We start from the raw sequence: 21,273 nt of genomic DNA, 5'->3' as shown, positions 1-21,273 counted from the left end.
TTCATAATAATTATACTCTTTAACTTATATTAAATTTTAGAAATATTTTTGAAATGATATTTAATAATTGCACGTCAGGTATACATAATTTAATAACATTTATATGATTTTCTAAAGTACTATACTTATTAATATGGGGTACGTACGCAACACGCGTACCTATATATTTATATTTATATCTATATCTATAGCTATCTATATATATATACACTTATAGCTATCTATATCTATACTATATTAAAGGAATAAATGCCCTTAGCGAAATATCGTTCGCCTTTTTTACTTCTTAAAAATAATTCTTACATTGGGTAAAATCGTATTTAAATTATTATCCTAATATTTAAAAATTTAAAATCTACTAAAATTTTGATTATTAAATTCTTTCCTTATTTGAAGCCATAATTATTTTCAAGTCTTTGCCTTTTTTATTTTGTTAGAAATGATTTAATCATATATTATAATCATTCCCGGCTCTATGTTTCGTTTTTGTATTCAGTCAAACAAATGACAAAAGTCTTACTATATTCTTTTGCATATTAAGTTATTTGTCGTATAATATTAATTCAACACCTCTCATTTTTAGAATTTACATTATTATCATTTTTTCTGAGGCATATGGCTAATCTTTTTATTTTCAAATCTCTAAAAAATCAAAATATTCAATTTTAAAATTTGGCAAATCTTTGAAGAATTGTGCTAAAAGTATTTTTGTGTTTATTTTCAGAAGTAGGTTACAAATATAACATGAATTTTTATTATTCCAACCTAACTCCTCGTAATAAAATCTTCTGTTGGACAAATCTTTATTTATTGAGAAATGGGAACAATATTCATCATTTTAAGAAATTTTTCTTTAATTTTTACTGTCTTATAATTTTATATAACTCAAAAATATAGTCTAATAATATTTACATTATTTCTTAAAATTATATACTTATTAATATTGCCACACGCGCAAAGCGCGTACCCTGAAACTAGTATATAGTAAAGATCGTTACGCTGCTAAATTATAGTACTAACTTAAGTCCTTTACGGAATAACTGCAAGTTGTTAAAAAGAATGTAAATTGGTACTGTATTCGGTATTAATCATACCTTCTAACTTCTAAGCCACCAATATTACTTTCTTTGGGAAAATGATTATGTTCTTTTGTGTGACAGGGACCTTATGTCCCCTGCTTTCTGAGTTTGTAACTAGCAATATTCTTATTTTAGGTAAAGTCAAGGAACGTTTGAGACATATTATAGGTATATAGGTATAATAACAACTAAACTTGCCTTTTCAAGTGTGAGATCAGACATCATATACTTTGGCCTTTCATTTATGTTATGGCTGCTAATGACGATCCAATTACCGTATGTTCTATTTTTAATTTAAATAATTGAATGGACGGCTATTTAGATTAATTCTTCATAGTATTTTCACACTGCTACTACTACTAGAGTTCAATCAGTTACTAAAAATTACTTGGCTTATTTTTTAAGTTATTAGTTCCACTTATGATAAGTAATTACTTATAATAATATTTTAAATGATAGCTTGAGAGCATGGGCGGAGCCAAGGGTGGAAGGAAACAAACCCTTTCGTCGGAAAATTACATTGTATATATTAACTCAGAATTATTTTCTATGTATATATATTAAATGTAAAAAAAATTTGATTTCTTCGTATATTTTTTTTATTTTATTTTGAACCACCTTACTAAAATTCATGGCTCCGCCACTACTTGACGGTATAACAAATTTTACTTCCTCTATAGAAGTTAAACTCCCAACTAAATATATGGGATTCATCAACATCTTAATTTGTTTTTTTTCCAATACCGTTAAGTGTAAGTGATTCTTGGAGATTTTTCAATTGGTATATCTTTGCAATTATTAGAATACATACATGAGGCAGTTAATTTGTTTCATAATTTTCTTCTATGTGTGCAAAGCTCTAATTATTAGAACCGTCCATTCTTGGAAGTTCCAAGAAGAAAACCTTAAAGGCTTCATTTTTCTAGTAAAACTTAGGTCCCTACAACTTTCGAAAACCAATTTTAACATGTAGAGTTTCCATTACGCAGGTCATTATCTGTCCCTATTTCTTCCTTTTTCAAACCCTATGGTCTATGGTCACAAAGTTGTTCTAGCTATTTCCAACTTGTAGAGAAGCCATTCAACCATCACCTTTCTATTTTCCTTAAGAAGCTTTTCTAATATGCTAGTTGTGTGTTTGCATAATTGTAGAATATTCATCCACTAGTTCGAATCCTGAAAATAGAAAATTTCTCGGTCAAAAATATTTTATTCTTTAGTTAGTTTATCCAGTTCCTCTCGGGGTCGAGTCATTCAGAAACAACCTCTCTACCTTCATAAGGTAGGGTTAAGGTCTACGTACACACTACCCTCTCCAAACCCTACTTGTAGAATTTCACTGGATTTATTTTTGTTGTTGTATTTGATCTATCACGCGCGAATCTAATTTAATCGAGCTAGTATGTCTCAAATAGCGGATGCCGAAAAGGGGAAAAAATGTTTGTGGAATCTTGTTTTAAGCTGTGCTCGGAGCTGATATTTTCAATATCGAGAATTTTGAACTAACTCCAAGTTGATAAAAAGTAAACAGTCCTGTCAATAGGCATTAATCACTTTAAGCAGTGTCTTCTTTGTGTAGCAGCGACATTTTTAAGTACATATTCGGATAACAAAGAAATGCAAAGGAGACAAGGACTACTTGACTGCGTATAGTTTTTACAAACCAAACTATCATTTTCAGATGATACTTAGGAATAGAAACTCTACTTTGAAGATTGCCTTACTTTTCTAGTCGCTGCCAAAAGAATTTTTATTATTCATTGACATAGCAATCCAGAGTAAGTAGTAAAGAGTTTATTTTTCTTTTACTTTGTCTAAGCTGTCCTAGCAAAAAATAAATAAATGATGCAGTTAAAATTAATAAACTTTGCTGTTCTTTTTTCTTTACAACAATGAGTAAAACAGGACCTGTAGCTAGGGGTGTACAAACCAAACCGATAAACCGCACCAAATCAATAATTCGAGTCAAATCGGAAAAAAAAAATCGATTGTGGTTTGGTTTGGTATTGAAAAAGAAAACCCGACCATAATTGGTTTGGTTTGGTTTGGATTTAATTAAAAAAGTCAAATCGAAACCAAATCAACCCAATAGTACATTTATATAATTTTTAAAAATATTTTATACATATAATTATTTATTGTAATGTAATTTTTAAAAACTTTTTCACAATTTTATCTTTTAACGTATTATTTCAAGTTTGGACTTAACATTCTTGAATGGTAAATAAATTTTACAGCCCATAAATATAGTAACTCTTACAAGTTCAAATCAATACTAATGCTAACAAAAGAAACTAATTCAGTACTAGGAATGATGATAGTGTTGGATACCTATTTTTTAGTTTTACATTGGTTTATAATGAAAATGCTTAACTTAGTTTATCTTTTTCTTTATTGCTTAGTTATGTAATTAATAGTACTTATTAGCTATACTTAGTTTAGCGTGACATATACAGTATATTTAGATTATATTAATTTTTATTATGCTTATTAATTAACAATATTTATTTTATGTAATTTTATTATCTTTGTTATTGAATATTTTAGGATAATGCTATGACTTATTTCATATTATTATATTATTTTCTTGAAAAACACATTATATAGTTATATCTTAATAGGACTAAAAAAATATTTGGTGCACAAGTTACATATTTTGTGCTATGAAGACTTGACCGAGAAAAAAAATTCAAAAACCCGAAAAAACCCGAAAAAAACCGAGATTGAAAAACCCGAGTTTATTGGTTTGGTTTGGTTTATAGATTTAAAAACCCGACACCATTAGTTTGGTTTGGTAATTAAAAATTCCGCACCATGCCGACCCATGTACACCCCTACGAAATTCAAAAATATCCAGATTTACAGGTGGTAATTGAAAAATAGTCACAGTTTCAAAAGTAATCGAAATTTAGCCCACTTTTTCATGTAAAGATAAATATGAACGAAAACACTGTTCATAATCCGGAAAATATTCCGGCATAATATACTAGAGTTCCAGTATAATATACCGGCCGGCATTATGTGTTGGAAGTTCATACACAAGTGCTTCAATATCCAGTATATTATGCTGGAACTTTCCGCGTGTTGGACTTCCAGCATAATATGCTGGAAGTTCATACACACGTGCATCAATCTCCAGTATATTATGCTGGACCGGTCCGTGTTGCAGCAAAATAGTGACTATTTTTCAATGACTTTGCAAACGCTGGCTATTTTTGAATTACCAGTCCGAAAACTGACTAGCCCGTGCTATTTTTACCTACCTGTTGCGAAGATTAATACGGAAAATATCAACATACAAGTAAAGATAGGAAGGCATTCGTATTTCAATGGTATTTGCACCTCGACATTAACTGTAAAGCCTATAGGCTGAAAACTGCAGAAGAAATGCTCAATATCATTGCTAAAACAAATTGGATCTTGCATTCACCTTTGTTAAATTAAAATAAGAAAAGAAAAAGTTTTGTTTCTCATAAATTGGATATTTGCTTACAATTCAAACGGCTTAACAGTGAGCTATCATAGCCAGTAAAATTGCAGATAAACGAAACAGACAGGGTTACAACCAGGCAAAATAAGTCATGATACAAAACATCCAGCCAGGTGATTAATGAGGTGGAGCGACACAACGGGAAAGCAACGTCTAGATACAAAAAAGAGAGAGTTACTCAATACATCTACATGTGAGAGGATGCAGGTAGCCATTGAGTTATGCGCAAACTATCCACCATTATCAGGAGTTGGGACCGTTCTCTCCAATCACATGACCAGATTAAACGGAATGGGAATAGAGGACTCATTTCGACCACCCACTACTGGTTTGAGATTAAGGTGATTGATCTATGATCATTATGGCTAGAGTCAAAAGCAGAATCTAAGAAATAACCAAACAAGAAGCGGTTTTTGAATTTAATTTTATAAATATTTGTATGTTTGTTACATTCATATCCATGTCTCATGTACCTACCCTTCTTCCCAAGTACTAAACAAGCAGTTGCCTGGTTACTTGATGAACTGGTACACAAATAGATAACAAGTAAATGGAGAAAGTATATCCGAAAACCTCGTGGATGAATCAACCAAAGCGTTTTTTGAATAACTGATGCCTCTTGGCTGGATCTTTAGGCTTGCTTTTAATAAGGCCTCCCTGCTTCTTTCCAGTACTGCATTGGACATACAGGTAGTGTCAAAAGAATTTCACTTTCTATACGGAAATTTGTATTTAATAATTTGCATTTGTAGCAAATCTTTCTCACAAACCAATATGCAAAAAACATGTAAATAAAGCGTCCATTCAAGTGGAAAATGCCAAGAGGTTCATTTGGTATATTGAAAGAAGAATCTGCAAGGTTTGAATAGTAACCATACTTGTACTCCATATAAACCATCCCTTTAGCTCCTGACATTGCACTCATAGAACCCACGTAGCGACGGGCTTTTTGAAGAGCTATATCATCTGCATCTTCGTCTAGCTGCTCCAAACCGACTGCATCATCACCAGCATTCAGTACCTATAGGTGAAGGTAAAGAGCACATAAGTTGGTTAACATCTTAAAATAAATTACGGAAAGAAAAAACTCTTTACTTGATGTACAGAAAAAAAGAAAGTAGAAGAACCTTTCCAAGAAGTTGAAGCTGGTCATCAAGACGGTGATAGCTTAACTCAGGCCCAGAATCAGGAGGTGGCAAGCTTGTGATCACCTAATACAAGAACAGGTCAGAAGAGCCACTACGAACGATCACTGTATCCAGATGAAAAGGTAGAACATGTATGCTATCAATGGCTTTGCCAAGAGGCAATACCTTAAAGCTATAACCTTGATCAATCAAGAATTGCTGCCTTTTGGTTGAGTAGTACATTTCCTGCATTTGAACATTGCAAATAAGGTCATACTACAAAAATTGTCATCACCAAATAGAGTATAAGAAGATATCATACATCAACAGAAACTAGCAAACAGGAAAGGATTCTGCACCTGGGTATCTGTTGACACGAGGGAGTAAAAGAACGCATTATACTCCTCTTTACCTCCTGCCACCCTATCTTGATGGCGCCCCTGTCAACCAAACAATGAATTAAAGACTGGTTGATTGGAAACATCAGTCGCCGAGGCAGAAGGGCCCCCCTCGTAAAAAGTAAGGTGATAATAAATAATATGATGTCGTTACTGTATTTTTTTAATTGTTCACTTCTTTAATGTCGACATCGCTTACGAAAAATCCTGTGAAAACCATGAAGACGACTACCATCTTTTGGTCAAATACATAGGGAACGCAATGATAACCTTGTTATTTGTACAAAGGATTTACCTGGAGCATGACTCACTAGAAAGATTTTATCAGATATCATACTTTTAGCATTTGAAATAAGAATCAAAAGAGGCAATTCTGAACGAGAAAACAGACAAACCTTGGCCCTGAGAATACGCCCTAGACGTTGAGCTTCTTGTCGTCTTGAACCAGCATGTGACGAAATTTGTATTATAACATTCGCCTCAGGAATATCAATGGAGTTATCACCGACCTGTAAATAAAAGCAGAAATCACATCATATTCGGAAAAGAAGAACTTGGAATGTAACATTTTTTTGTTAGAAGGTTAAGAATAACTTCGAATATAACACTTATGAATAGGTCGCAAGAGACTATGTTTTTAACTGAAAACAAGCAAAATGCAAATGAAATATGGCATTACAAATTTGAGATTCATGGTTCTGCACAAGTACAGATGCAAACGTCTACAGATCTTGAAGAATACACACACAGACATGCATATAACATATATATGCACACGCACGCACGCATGCGTGTGTAAGAAAGACCGCGAGCAATATTTGGTCCCAACTCCATAATCAAGCCATTATCATCAAATCAAGTAGTCACAAATAATTTTGACACTCTGGCACAGCTGGTGATATAAAAATCTGCTTGAATACAATACCTTGGATAGGAATACGGTGTTAACCTCCTTGCTTGTTTTAAATGCCTCAAGAATTTTTGTTCTTTCAACATGGCTGCATAACAAGATAAATTGCCCATTAAGACATCTTAAATGACAAAACAACAAAAAGGCATCTAAAATAGCAAAACAATAAATCTTTGATATAACATCTTGTGTAAACCTGGTAGCACCATAGATCATAGGTTTGCGAAGCTTCATCGCATACTCGGTAAGTGCAAAAAGATTGTCCGCAAATACAATTATCTTGTCCCCACGCTGCTGCTCATGAAAACGGATAAGAAACTCGCAAGCCCTGAACTTGTTTGGGTTCATCACATAAAGTGCCTGGAACATCACATGGTTATAAGAGTTAAAGAAAGAATAGTAACAATATGCCAAAAGGAATGGGGTGAACTCAAGAATATTACTGAAAAATTGTCTTATAGAAGTCAAACAAACATGAATTTACAAAAGATAAATTATGAATGATAAAACCATCATATCACAATATCCACGTATGGAACATATTAGTAGCTGGAAATTGCAAGTCCCATTACACTCGGATTTCAAATCAAGACGTTGGTAGTTCAAGTCATCACAGGAGCAAACTGGAAAAGGACCATAGTTGCCTCCTGAGCAGGGGGTTTTGAGGGTGGGCTTTACCAAATGGGAAAAAATGCTGGTGAGTAATTACGGCAGTTACCTTGTTCGAATCTATTACTTCTGACACTTGTCCCCACAGAGCAGCCATTCAATCTCTAATGTAACTCAGGAGACTTGTCTCTTTGGAGTACAACACTGAAATCTCTCATATAATTCACCTAACTAGGAAAAACAGAAATAGAAACCGACAAATTTGGGTTCTAACAATATGGGCAATACAAGAAGTCAGGAGAGGATAGAACAAGAAGAAAATTTTGGTACTCATTCATCTTTTAGGTTCCTGTCAGTCGAGGTCATTTCATTGTTTTTATTCAAAGAATTTTTGACAGAACAATGTCATTCTGTCAGGACTAATTCGTCATACTTCACAGATTTGCACTCAATCACATAAATAGTGAAATTATGATGTTTTTTCAGCTGTAAGATCTCTCATTACACTGTCCTGCAAGTTGATATCCATTTTAACAGACATGTCACAAGAACAAATGCCAAAATCTACTATGTTCTAAGGTCCAAACTGTGCTCGTCAATGAGATGAATGAATATAAATAAAATAAGAGCCATATGTAAAGTCATCAAACATTGATTTCTAAGCATTAAGCATGGAACAGTTTCAACAAAAACATACTTGCCGCTTCTTTGAATTTTCTTTTTTCAGATATTCAGCAAAGAACTCCTTAGTCATTGGACACCACACCTCAGCACATTGCACATTTGCAATAAATCCTCCTTTCACTAAATCCAACCAATTTGCTTCATACAACTTTGGACCAATAAGAAAGTTCAAATCTGTAATTCTCTCGTCTTCTCTGACAAGCGTAGCTGTTATGTAAGCCAATAAGTTCATTAGATTTTGTGAGATACCAAAGAAAGTTATCATTGCAATTTGCAAGAACTCTCTTTTGAAATACGTACCCGTAAGCCCAAGTTTGCAGTGTGATTTTGTGATACTAATGACCTTTCGAAACATATGTGCAGGTACCACGTGCACCTACATTAATACCAAGAATCAAACACCTATATGTATGCCAATATAAATTCAAATTTTACCTTTAATATCTATCCACAGTTAAAGGGAAATTTGTTAAACAATTTGGTGACATGCATTTCCCACAAGATACTTGTACTGACCCAGATTGTTTTTTAAAAAACAAATTCTTGTGTTAAACATAGCATGAACATTCAAATATAACAGAGTGAGAATATATATCTGGAACATTCAAATAAATGTAGATATATCACATTAGAATAGAACAGTTTTGACATATCAGCAATTACTATTTAATTCCAATAAAAAGAAAACAGTGAGACGATATTGTCTATTACTTATAGGTAAGAACTGAGTACAAGAGTGACACGGAAATGGGAAACTAAACCAACAAATACTAAATTGTTAATCAATTCTGTGAATATACCACCCCACCCCCCACACAGTATATGTTTTTCCATAAACCACGACACAGACAGATATGATAATAAGGATAGCTTTCAAAATAAATGATTGTTTTACATCGACCTCAAAAGACATACGTAAGGCACTAAATTTTTTACACCTGTCCATCTTTTGCAACATGCTTAATTTGTTTCCATATGTGCACAAAGCATGACTCATATATTAGATGCATATTTGGATGGCAAAACTTGAAACATTGCAAGACAAAGCATTTACCTCGTCCATGAGGAGCAAACCCCACTCTCTATTTCTTATTTCTTCAATGATCTTCTCAGATTCTTCAGAACGCTTGCCACCAAAAGCAACCATGTTATATGTTGTCACCACCACACCAGCATTTCCACGGAATCTTTCTTTGCTGTCAGAAGTGAAACGACATATATGCTCTTCTCGGATAGTAGACCACAACTTAAACTGGAAAGCCCATTGATCCACAGACACAGCATTTGTTGCTAAACAAAGGCAGCTCTTTTTTATTCTGCTTGCTGCAGAGACACCTACTAAAGACTTTCCAGCACCACAAGGTAGCACAATAATACCAGATCTTGCTCTTCCTGAAGCATTTAACATAAATTTAACCAATGAGGCAATTGGATTACATGTAATTCTTGGAACACCCAAAAATTATGAACATCTTAAAATCCCTCTCATCACAGAAATTTAGATATGGTTCCATTGGAAAAACCAATATCAAGAAAGATGTCCAACTTTCATTACCACTTACTACCCAGCCATCCCCTCCTCAAGAAACACATGCCAAACAAAAATAGCAAGAAAGCGACAAGGGCAATGGACCCTGTGCTAAGAATATCTACACAATGTTTTCCCTTCTGTTTGTAACTTTTTGTTAAATGAAGTTCTACTGTAAAACTAACAGTAGTAGGCTAAATAAATGAAAATGACACCTTAATTCTCCCTGTTATAACAATGCACACACTCGAACGAAACGATACCATCTTTGCAAGCACAAGGATGCAGCTTTCTCACATCTTTATACCTTTCTATTGAGCATTCTTTTATCATAACTGTGGCATGACTGTGTTTCTCACTGTGTGAAGCTGAAGACTCCAATATACTGTGGCAATAATCAATCATCCCCCAGAATCCATCGTTTGCCCTTTTAACAACTACATCTTCACTCCTAAATTATCCCACTCACTATATTTCCGTGTGTGCTTGTGCGTGAAAGTAGATATCACTGAAGTTGATGTACGACAAATTGGTTTGCACTAGCCTATAATTGGCCGTAGAAAAACTAGGAATTCCGGGACAGACCTATAGCTCAAAATGGAGGCTGGCAGGAGTTTTAGAAAACATTTAACTCCACATTAGGATATTGGTCAAGGAATCAGATTGAAACAATAACCCATCCAAAACGCCAAACCAATTGTTTTAATGAAGAGTCACTTCTCACATCAAACTGCTTTCTACTTGAGGTTGGAGCAACCCTTTCGCTGAAACTTCTTTGTGTCAGTGAAGTGAACAAAATAAACTTTGCACCCCTTTTGTTGTTTTATGCAATAACCAATTTGACCAGCAAGAAACAACTAAAATAAACCCTCAACGAATCAAGGCCTCTCAAAGCTCAAATATTTCTGTCTTGATTTGACCAGTACTCCATTGCGACAATTTATCCTGATCCGTATATTTTTCATTTTTGACACCTTGAAGCGGTACGTAATTGGGATTAACACAACAACTTTGCACTAACATATTCCTGACGTCCTAGATGCTTTGCGAGAAATGTTTATATCTACTAACTCTGCACACAAAAATGTAATAATCATTGGAAATTCCCCGTCAATCTGCTGCTAAACATAGAATCTATTTATCTAGTGTCTGATACCGGCAGGATTGAGCTGATAACCCTGAAAAGTATATTACAATATAAAATTACATCATTCCAACCCCAACCTCTTATCTTTTATCAACTTAAAATCACTACCTATTTTGAGCAATCAACCTAAGTAATAAATTATTGAAAAGGACGAAACCCAAAAGGATAACAAATACACACAAGCATAATCACTACACTAAGTTAATAGTAAAAATACAGAAGAGCACATAAAAAGTTTTAGCAAAACAAAATACATTGACTATGACATTCTTATCAAAAAATCCACTGACTATGACAGCCGACGTTCAAATAGAGAACAAAACAAGAAGGAAGCACCACGTGTAAAAACTAAGTCCTTTGCTTGGTAAAATTTGGTTTCCACATCCTTACCATTTCCAAACATCTTACTAAGACTCTTCTCTTGATAAGGCCGTGGCTGTGCTTGAGGCTTCAACTCCATGTCAAGATCAGGATTAACCTGCAGTGTTAAGTAGGTATTAAGCAGAATTACTTAGCCATTGGTGGAACCAACAAATCACACCCTCAAACACCAAAACATTGATGCAAGATAATTTTTACTCAATCTTCTCATACTCAAGACCAAATGTTTGATTGGCCTATATGGATCACAAAAATGGCTCTCTAATCACATGGAGAAAATACTAGTCACACACCATTTTAGTTACTACCCTCAAGCAACTTATTCATTTCACCTGTGAATTTAAATTCTTGAAAGTTGAATAAAACTAGAATCATCGTCATCAACAACAACAACAAGTGGGGTCTGGGGAGGGTAGTATATACGCAGTCCTTACCCCTTGTGAAGGTAGAAAGACTATTTTCGGGGGGGAAAACAACTAGAATCGTGTCAAACAATTGGGAACGTGCCCAAACGGAAAGCATCTTATAAATTGTGTCAAACAGACCATGCCGACAGCATATGCATATTGAATGCTGAAGGTGGAATCCCTCTAGAGGGCCCCTCCCACCAGGTTCAATTTTAGCCAAAATACCAGGTCCTTTTTATCAACCACGATCCTTCCATCAACGCAAGTTCCTTGTCTAGTTGAAAAACAGAAGTTTCTGTTGATATTTTAATTACTGCTTTCTTATTCTTCTAGGCATATTAGTACTCCTATGAATGTTTAAAGGCGGTAAAAATAGCACAATGTGATCTAATGTTGTTACACGTATGCCAAAACAAAATGGTTCCTTCAGCCAAAACTACTCATTATTCAACTAAGGGGGTGTGATTCCTATTTTTACAGTAGGAACGATTCTCCCTCAGATAAATTACTCACTATCCACTGCTCCACACAGATGCCAAAAAAAAGGGAGAAGCAACTCACTGTATCATTCCTGAAGTCATACTCCTCCATCATGGGATAATTCAAAGCATTTGGCAGACACCGCTGCTTCACATTTTCAACCTGTCCGTATACAAATAGGTAAACAGTCAATTTCTAAGTAAAGTTGAAGTGTATTCACGCACAAAGATGTTCCTTTCACCAGGAAGATAAGTCTCCACACAACGAGATACAGCAAATCCATTGGGCAATTGTAGCTCCCTAAGAAGATACTTGGATGATACTGAGTGGAAAACACAATGCAAAAATGAGCACAGTTAAGGCATATGCCACATTTCTCTATTAGGAGGTCTTCAAGTAAATGTTACTAATAAATAGTGAAATGAACTGTTGCATTAGAGTTTGGTCCTAGATTTACTTTAACCAATTGCCTAGTCAAACCACCACTAATTCATATTGCTAGAGAATCAATATCTAACAGTATAAGAACTGGTGTCGACTCAGCTCATATCTAACAGTATATAAATCCCCACACATTGTACTACATTACAAATCATAGCTCCAAAATTAGACAGCCACATACTAAGTAAAGGGTACAGCAAAAACGAGACAAGCGAATCATCATCCTTAATAGGTGAAAGGACAGCGGTGCTTACATCTGGATAGGTTTATTTGGTATAGAAAATTTAAATGCCATAAGAAATCTGGAAACCTAAAGAATTCAAAGACCAAGTGAATTTGGAGAACTGATGCGAATATAATCAGTGGTTATTTGTTTCATAAATGCTGCAACTTATTTCAATGCAGCAAACGACACCACAAACCCCCACCTCTGCCAAAAGAGTGTAAAACGAGACCATCTTGCCACAAAGCATTAATTATTACCTGAGCAGGGTCTATTTCAAATGCGTGAGTTTCTTTTTCTTCAGCTGCAGCTGCCAAATCTGCTTCATTTATCAACTCATCATGTCTACCTTCAATTTCATTCACGGATTTGCTTACAGTAAACCCATCCCTTCCATGCATCCCCTATTTCAGAGATAACCAAAAAAGATTAATTTCTCTTAGTAGTATCTACTTGTAACAGAAAACAAAGCATCAAAATGAAGTTACTGGGTTTGATAACCATTACAGACAACAAAACAAGCAACTCAATCACATTGAACACAGACCTCAGACGAAATTCTAGCTTTTGCAATGGCTTCATCGCTGAGCAATCTTTTCAACACCTAGAAATAATCACATCAAATGAATCAATTAATTATTAGCAATCCGCAGTGAATCTTAAAGTTCAAGAAGATATCTCAAATGAAATCATTGTTACTATAGCTAATTATCTTGCCTCTGGAAATGGAGATTCTACAAAATACCGATTCTTCTTAAGTACGAGCTTCACTTTCCCATAATTAGCAGTAGAAGCATGAATAAAATCAATCATCTCCTTGGGAAGCTTGGTCTTTGACAATTTGTTCAAAACAGCTATTATAGTTTCTGTCTCAAGACCAACTGACACAGCTGCATACAACGAGTGAGGCGTCAAGTTGTACTCATGCATCGACTCCGGCCTACAAAAATAAAAGCAATTCCGTTAATCCTCTCCAAACATCCACAAACAAACAAAAATGTAGAATGTATATCATCGACCACACAAAAGGTACCTGCAAACAGGCTCAGCAATGGCAATGAGAAAATCATAGGCTTGTTTATATAACGGAGAGAAAGTTTCAAGGAAAATTCTTCCATCAGCACAAGCCCACAATGGGCGATTGGCGTGATCGGGTTTGAGTTCCAGTTTAGTGAAATCCATCTTCTTCCCTTCCCTCTCGCCTAAATATAACAAAGTCATTCAATATTTCCACATCAATTGAGTTGAAACATGACATAAATTTACCTTATTAAAGCATCACTGAGTGTAACACTATAACGCATCGCAAAAGCATGTTCAGCATTTAAAGGCAATGGGTGCAGCTCTTAAAATATACATAATTATTTTGGATTTAAGTTATATAGTGTAATGATTTTTAACACTATTAGAGAATTTAAACTGTAATACCAGGTTAGTTACCATTTCTATCAAATTACCAATTAACACTTTATAAGAGATTTACACGTAATTACCACTTTTTGCACAGTAAGTGCATAGAACACAAACTCATATTTTTTAAATGATTTTTTATATGTTCTTTACACATATATAGTCCTATGTTTATATTCTGGATCCACCTCTATTAATAAATGTAGAGTAATACCATCTTGAAAATCATCACCGCCTTCTTCTGGGTAGTACTGATCATCATCGGCAGCTGAAGACCGATAATCCTCCTTCATCATCAAAAAAAATTTTAAAAAGTAATAAAAATACAATCTTTATTTATATAATAAAACGCATGAAACTAGCTGGGAAACTGAATAACCTTAGAAGAAAACTTGATCTTTTTGCTGGGTCGACCTTTATCGCCTGAATTCATTCAATAATATTTCATCAAACTGTTTTCCAAAAAAGTTTACTGATTTTTCGGGATCTTTTTTTTTCGTTAATGATGTAAAAGAGTTAAAATCTTTGAATGCAAAATACCATGTCCGTGACCCATTTTGCGAGAGGGTTCAATCTGCTTATTGAATCCGAAAATATGAGCTCTTGAGAGTTTCTGTTTTCACTTTGCTTGTTACAGTCGGTCCGTTGAAATGGCGGTTTTGAGGCAAATTGGTAAAATAGTATATTCTGGTTTCTCCGATGGAATACTTATATATTTTCTACAAATTTTTAGCCCCTGATCTATTACAAAGTTACAGTTAAACCCTGAAAACCTAAAAAGTAAAAACGTATACAGAAGAAAACAAATTATGATGATAAAGAACTTAAATGACTTATTTGCCCATGGAGAAATTAAATACGTAGTCAATATAATACAGTCAAACCTCTCTATAACAGCCTCGTTTGTTCCGAATATTTTTGGATGTTATAGTGAAGTGTTATTATAGAGAACATATATTATAACATAACATAAAAATTGATTCCGGAAAAGCTTGTTTTTATAGTGAAGTGTTGTTATATAAAGATGTTGTTATAGAGAGGTCTGACTATAGCATGTTTGGCCAATTTTCAAAAAAAGCTTCTTTTGAGAAGTATTTTTTTTAAAGTATTTTTTTCAAAAGTACTTTTGATGAGAGACAGAATTAATGTTTGGTAAACTTTTAAAAAGTGTTTCTAAGTATATTTTTCTTAGAATTCTTTTTTTTTTTTAAATGCTTTTGGGAAGAAGCTATTTTTTGTGCTTTCCCAAAATTGCTTTTACTTCTACTCAAAAGCATTTTTTTCTTCCAAAAACTTGGTCAAATAATTCAATTTTGAAACAAATATTTTTTTGGCGTTGGAAAAGCTTGGCCAAACACTTCAATTTTGAAAAAAATATTTTTTTTACTTTGGAATTGGCCAAGGCTATAAGTTTTATTTGGAATGTCTCATCTCCGGTATTTCTTTTTTTCTTTGGTAACAAAATAAAAAGATTAAATTCTTATAAGCTACATTGCTTGAATTTGCCATGCAGAGGCGGATCTAGAAATTCGGGACGATGGGTGCATCATTACTTTCAAGATTAACGTTTAGTTTGATAATATAAAATTTTACAATCACAACAACTTAGCGAGCAAAAAAATAATTAGTTTCATTATCACAAAAATAAATATTATCAATTTATAATTGTACTCGACGAGTTTTCATACTTTGAAAACGATCAATAATAGCATCATTACTTACATTTGTAAATACCTTACTCTCTATATTGCAAACTAAACAACCATTCAAAAATTCCTCACAAATGCTATTACGTAGATCATTTTTTATGAGCTTCATTGAGGAGAATGCCCTTTCCACGCTTGCAATAGCAACAGGTAGAATCAAAGTCAACTTCACAAGTAAATAAATATGACACCAAGTTTGATCTAATTTCGTCTTTGCCATCACTATAGCAAGATCCTTCATTCCCTTCAAGTTGATAATTTGCTATGAGGCATTCGAGCATAGACAATGAAACTATCAAGCTGAAAGCTGAGATCTCGAAGCTTGTTGTCATCAAACTCACTTGGATAATACTCGGCCAACTTTATTATTCTATCTTTGTCAAAATTAGCAAATGAATCAATCGGATTCAAACAAGCCATACCAAGGAGTAAGTCACTAGTCACTACATCAAAACGACTATTTAGCTCAGAAAGTTGCAAATTAATAACTGCATAAAATACTTCCACACTAAATTGATGTGCATATGAAACTCCCGACCTCTTTCGTTTCGATCTTGGATAGTCTTCATCCATGTAACGATCTGGCCGGTCGTTTTGAGTATTACAGCTCCGTTCCTCCATTTACTACTCTATTTGTTCTTTATAGCTGTATTATGACCTATCGGATTAGTTAGTTCGGGTCCAGAGATATTTCGGAATGAATTGAGACACCTAGTCTCGTAATGAAAAGCTTAAGTTGGTAAAGTCGAACGGATATCGACTTATGTGTAAATGACCTCGGATTTAAATTTTTATGATTCCAATAGCTCCGTATGGTAATTTTGGACTTAGGATCGTGTCCGAAAAATTATTTGGAGGTCCGTAGTGGAATTAGGCTTGAAATGGCGGAAGTTGAATTTTTTGGAAAGTTTGACCGAGGGGTTGACTTTTTGATACCGGGGTCAGAATCTGATTCTAAAAATTGGAATAGATCCATAATGTGAAATGTGACTTGTGTGCAAAATTTGAGGTCAATCGGACGTGATTTGATAGGTTTCGACATCAGTTGTGGAAGTTAAAGTTTTAAAAAGTTCATAGATTTTGATTTGATATGCGATTCATGTTTTTAGTGTTGTTGGATGTGATTTGAAAACTCGACTAAGTTCATATGATATTTTAGGACTTGTTGGTATATTTGGTTGAGGTTCCGAGGGCCTCGGGTGAGTTTCGGATGATTAACTAATCAAATTTGGACTTAAAACCTGTAACGACCCGGACGGTCATTTTGAATATTATAACCCTATTTTCCATTTACTGTTCAATTTAAGCTTTACAGTTGATTTATGACTTATCGGATTAGTTGGTTCGGGTCCGGAAGGAATTCGGAGTGAAATGAGACACTTAGTCTCATAATTAAAAATTTAAGTTAGAAAAGTCGATCGGATGGGGACTTATGTGTAAACGACCTCGGATTCGAATTTTGATAATTTTAATAGCTCTGTATGGTGATTTTGGACTTAGAAGCGTGTTCGGAAAAGTTTTTAGAGGTTCGTAGTGGAATTAAGCTTGAAATGGTGAAAGTCGAATTTTTAAAAAGTTTGACTGGGGGGGTTTGACTTTTTGATATCGGGGTTGAAATCCGATTCTGAAAATTTGAATATGTCCGTTATGTCATTTATGACTTGCATGCAAAATTTGAGGTCAATCGGACGTGACTTGATAGGTTTCGGAGTCGTTTGTAGAAATTGGAAATTTCAAAGTACATTAGGCTTGAATTGGGGTGTAATTCATGGTTTAACATTGTTTGAGGTGATTTGAGGGTTCGTCTAAGTTCGTATGATGTTTTAGGACTTGTTGGTATATTTGGTTAAGGTCCTAAGGGGCTCGAGTGAGTTTCGGATAGTTAACGGATCAAATTTTGGACTTAAACAGCTATTGAAATTTTTTGATATCTGTATCTGATTTCCTTATACGCGATCGCGTGAATGCGTCTGCGATCGCGTAGGCTTGGTTGGTCAGTGGAGGTTTTTGTTCTACGCGATTGTGTGGAGATATCTGTGATCGCGTAGGGTTAATTTGAGGCAGTGATATTTTGTGATTCGCGATCGCGTGAGGCGGGATGCGATCGCGTGAGGCGGGACGCGATCGCATAACTATGTGAGTTTGTTATTCGCGAACACGTGAAGAAGGTCGCGTTCGCGTAGAGAAAATGGGCAGAAATGGAAATCACGCGTTTGTGCTTCGTGGTCGTGTGGTTAGGTCCGAGATCACGTAGGTCTTTGATGTTGTGCATCGCGATCGCGTGGGAAAGTCCGCGATCACGTAGAGTTAAATTTGGGATGTGGCAAACTGTTCTAAGTGTGAGTTCTGGCTTAGTTTGGTGGCATTCTTGGGACATATAGTGTCCAGTGAAGGAATTAAGGTGGATCCGAAGAAAATAAAGGCAGTTCAGAATTGGCCCAGGCCATCTTCAGTTACTGAGATTCAGAGTTTTCTCGGCTTGGTCGGTTATTATCGTCGCTTCATGGGGGGTTTCTCATCTATTGCATCGCCTATGACTAAATTGACCCAGAAAGGTGCTCCGTTCAGGTGGTCGGATGAATACGAAGAGAGCTTTCAGAAGCTCAAGACAGCTTTGACTACAGCTCCAGTATTGGTATTCCCTACAGGTTCAAAGTCTTATACTGTGTATTGTGACGCGTTGCGTATTGGTCTCGGCGCAATGCTGATGCAAGACAGTAGGGTGATTGCCTATGTGTCCAGACAGTTAAAGGTACATGAGAAGAATTATCCAGTCCACGATCTTGAGTTAGAAGCTATTGTGCATGCCTTAAAAATTTGGCGGCATTACTTGTACGGTGTCCAGTGTGAGGTATATACCGATCATCGGAGGCTACAACGATTGTTAGGATCTTAACTTGCGGCAGCGAAGGTGGTTGGAGTTGCTTAAGGATTATGATATCACAATTCTCTATCATCCCGAAAAGGCCAGTGTGGTGGCCGATGCCTTGAGTCGTAAGGCGGAGAGTTTGGGCAGCTTAGCATATTTACCGGTAGTAGAGAGGCCTTTAGCCTTGGATGTTCAGGCCTCGGCTAACCAGTTTGTTAGATTGGATGTTTCCGAGCCGAATCGAGTTTTGGCTTGTGTGGTTTCTCGGTCTTCTTTATATGATCGCATTAGGGAGCGCCAGTATGATGATCCCCATCTGCTTGTCCTTAAGGACACGGTTCAGCACGGTGATGCCAAGGAGGTCACTATTGGGGATGACGGTATATTACGGATGCAGGGCAGGCTATGTGTGCCTAATGTAGATGGTTTTCGTGAGTTGATTCTCCAGGAAGCTCACAATTCGCGGTACTCCATTCATTCAGGTGCCGCAAAGAAGTATCAGGATTTGAGGCAACACTATTGGTGGAGGCGAATGAAGAAAGCTATAGTTGGGTTTGTATCTCGGTGTCTAAACTGTGAACAGGTAAATTACGAGCATCAGAGACCGGGCGGATTACTACAGAGACTTGAAGTTTCGGAGTGGAAGTGGGAGCGTATTTCCACGGACTTCGTAGTTGGACTCCCATGGACTTTGAGAAAGTTTGTTGTTTGGGGTGATAGTAGATCAGTTGACCAAATCTGCGCATTTTGATTCCAGTTAGTACAAATTATTCTTCGGAGCGGTTGGCTGGGATTTATATTCACGAGATTGTTCGCCTACATGGTGTACCAGTGTCCATCATATCATGTCGGGACATGCAGTTTACATCACATTTTTGGAAAGTAGTGCAGCGAGAATTGGGCACACAGATTCAGTTGAGTATAGCATTTCACCCTCAGACGGACGGACAGTCCGAGCGCACTATTCAGATATTATAGGATATGTTACGCGCTTGTGTCGTAGATTTTGGGGGTTCTTGGGATCAATTTCTGCCACTCGCAGAGTTTGCTTACAATAACAGCTACCAGTCGAGTATTCAGATAGCTCCGTATGAGGCATTATATGGGAGACGGTGTCGGTCTCCTGTTGGTTGGTTTGAGCTGGGTAAGGCTAGGCTATTGGGTACTGACTTGGTTCAGGATGCTTTAGAGAAGGTCAAAGTGATTCAGGAATGGCTTTGCACGACACAATCTAGAGAGAAGAGTTATGCCGACATGAAGGTTCGTGATGTTGTTTACATGGTTGGGGAGAAGGTTCTGCTCAAGATTTCACCCATGAAGGGTGTGTTGAGGTTCGGGAGGAAGGGCAAGTTGAGCCCTCGGTATATTGGGCCTTTTGAGATACTTAAGAAAATTGGAGAGGTGGCTTATGGACTTGCTTTGCCACCTAGTCCATCAAGTGTTCATCCAGTGTTCCATGTATCCATGCTCCGAAAGTATGTCGGGGATCCGTCTCATATTCTGGATTTCAGTACAGTGCAGCTGGACGGTAATTTAACTTATGAAGTGGAGCCGGTGGCTATTTTAGACCGGCATGTTTGAAAGCTGAGGTCAAAGAACATAGCATCAGTGAAGGTACAGTGGAGAGGCTAGCCAGTCGGAGAAGCTACTTGGGAGATTGAGCAGGAGATGCAGAGCAAATATCCACACCTATTTGAGACTCCAGGAAAGATTCTAAACCGGTTCGAGGACGAACGTTTGTTTAAGAGGAGGAGAATATAACGACCCAGCCGATAATTTTGAATATTATAACCCTGTTTCCCCATTTACTGCTCAATTTATATTTTACAGTTGATTTATTACTTATCGGGTTAGTTGATTCGGGTCCGGAAGGAATTCGGAGTGAAATGAGATACTTAGTCTCAGAATTGAAAATTTAAGTTAGAAAAGTCGACCGGATGGGGACTTATGTGTAAACGACCTCATATTCGAATTCTGATAATTCCAATAGCTCTGTATGGTGATTTTGGACTTAGGAGCGTGTCCGAAATTTTTTTGGAGGTCCGTAGTGGAATTAAGCTTGAAATGGCGAAAGTCAAATTTTTGGAAAGTTTGACCGGGGGGTTGACTTTTTGATATCGGAGTCGAAATCTGATTCTGAAAATTTGAATAGGTTCGTTATGTCATTTATGACTTGCATGCAAAATTTGAGGTCAATCGGACGTGATTTGATAGGTTTCAGAGTCGTTTGTAGAAATTGGAAATTTTAAAGTTTATTAGGCTTGAATTGGGGTGTAATTCATGGTTTTAGCGTTGTTTGAGGTGATTTGAGGATTCGACTAAGTTCGTATGACATTTTAGGACTTGTTGGTATGTTTGGTTGAGGTCCCGAGGGGCTCGGGTGA

General features: G+C 35.9%; 2 protein-coding genes across 2 annotated transcripts; both read right to left on the bottom strand.

The window, feature by feature from the left end:
* Nucleotides 1–4,979: 4,979 nt before the first annotated feature.
* LOC107797856 (general transcription and DNA repair factor IIH helicase/translocase subunit XPB1) lies at nt 4,980–15,062 on the bottom strand. Its single transcript, XM_016620778.2, has 20 exons — nt 14,855–15,062; nt 14,694–14,737; nt 14,529–14,601; nt 13,938–14,106; nt 13,622–13,844; nt 13,452–13,508; nt 13,165–13,308; nt 12,322–12,402; nt 11,363–11,450; nt 9,352–9,689; nt 8,598–8,673; nt 8,311–8,504; nt 7,201–7,364; nt 7,020–7,092; nt 6,490–6,603; nt 6,056–6,136; nt 5,883–5,942; nt 5,697–5,780; nt 5,448–5,590; nt 4,980–5,242 (listed from the first exon to the last, which is right to left on the bottom strand). Exons 1-20 carry the CDS (start codon nt 14,868–14,870, stop codon nt 5,155–5,157), a joined length of 2,310 nt encoding a protein of 769 aa, XP_016476264.1. The 5' UTR covers nt 14,871–15,062; the 3' UTR covers nt 4,980–5,154.
* A 1,204-nt stretch (nt 15,063–16,266) lies between these two features.
* Nucleotides 16,267–16,641, bottom strand: LOC142177398 (uncharacterized). The gene has a single exon (XM_075245887.1). The coding sequence runs from the start codon at nt 16,639–16,641 to the stop codon at nt 16,267–16,269; it is 375 nt and encodes a 124-aa protein (XP_075101988.1).
* Between the last annotated feature and the right edge of the window lie 4,632 nt (nt 16,642–21,273).

The sequence above is a fragment of the Nicotiana tabacum genome, chromosome 23, assembly GCF_000715075.1.
Source record: "Nicotiana tabacum cultivar K326 chromosome 23, ASM71507v2, whole genome shotgun sequence".
Classification (NCBI taxonomy): Eukaryota; Viridiplantae; Streptophyta; class Magnoliopsida; order Solanales; family Solanaceae; genus Nicotiana; species Nicotiana tabacum.
Note: the sequence above shows the minus strand (reverse complement) of the source record. Positions and strands in the feature narration are given on the sequence as shown.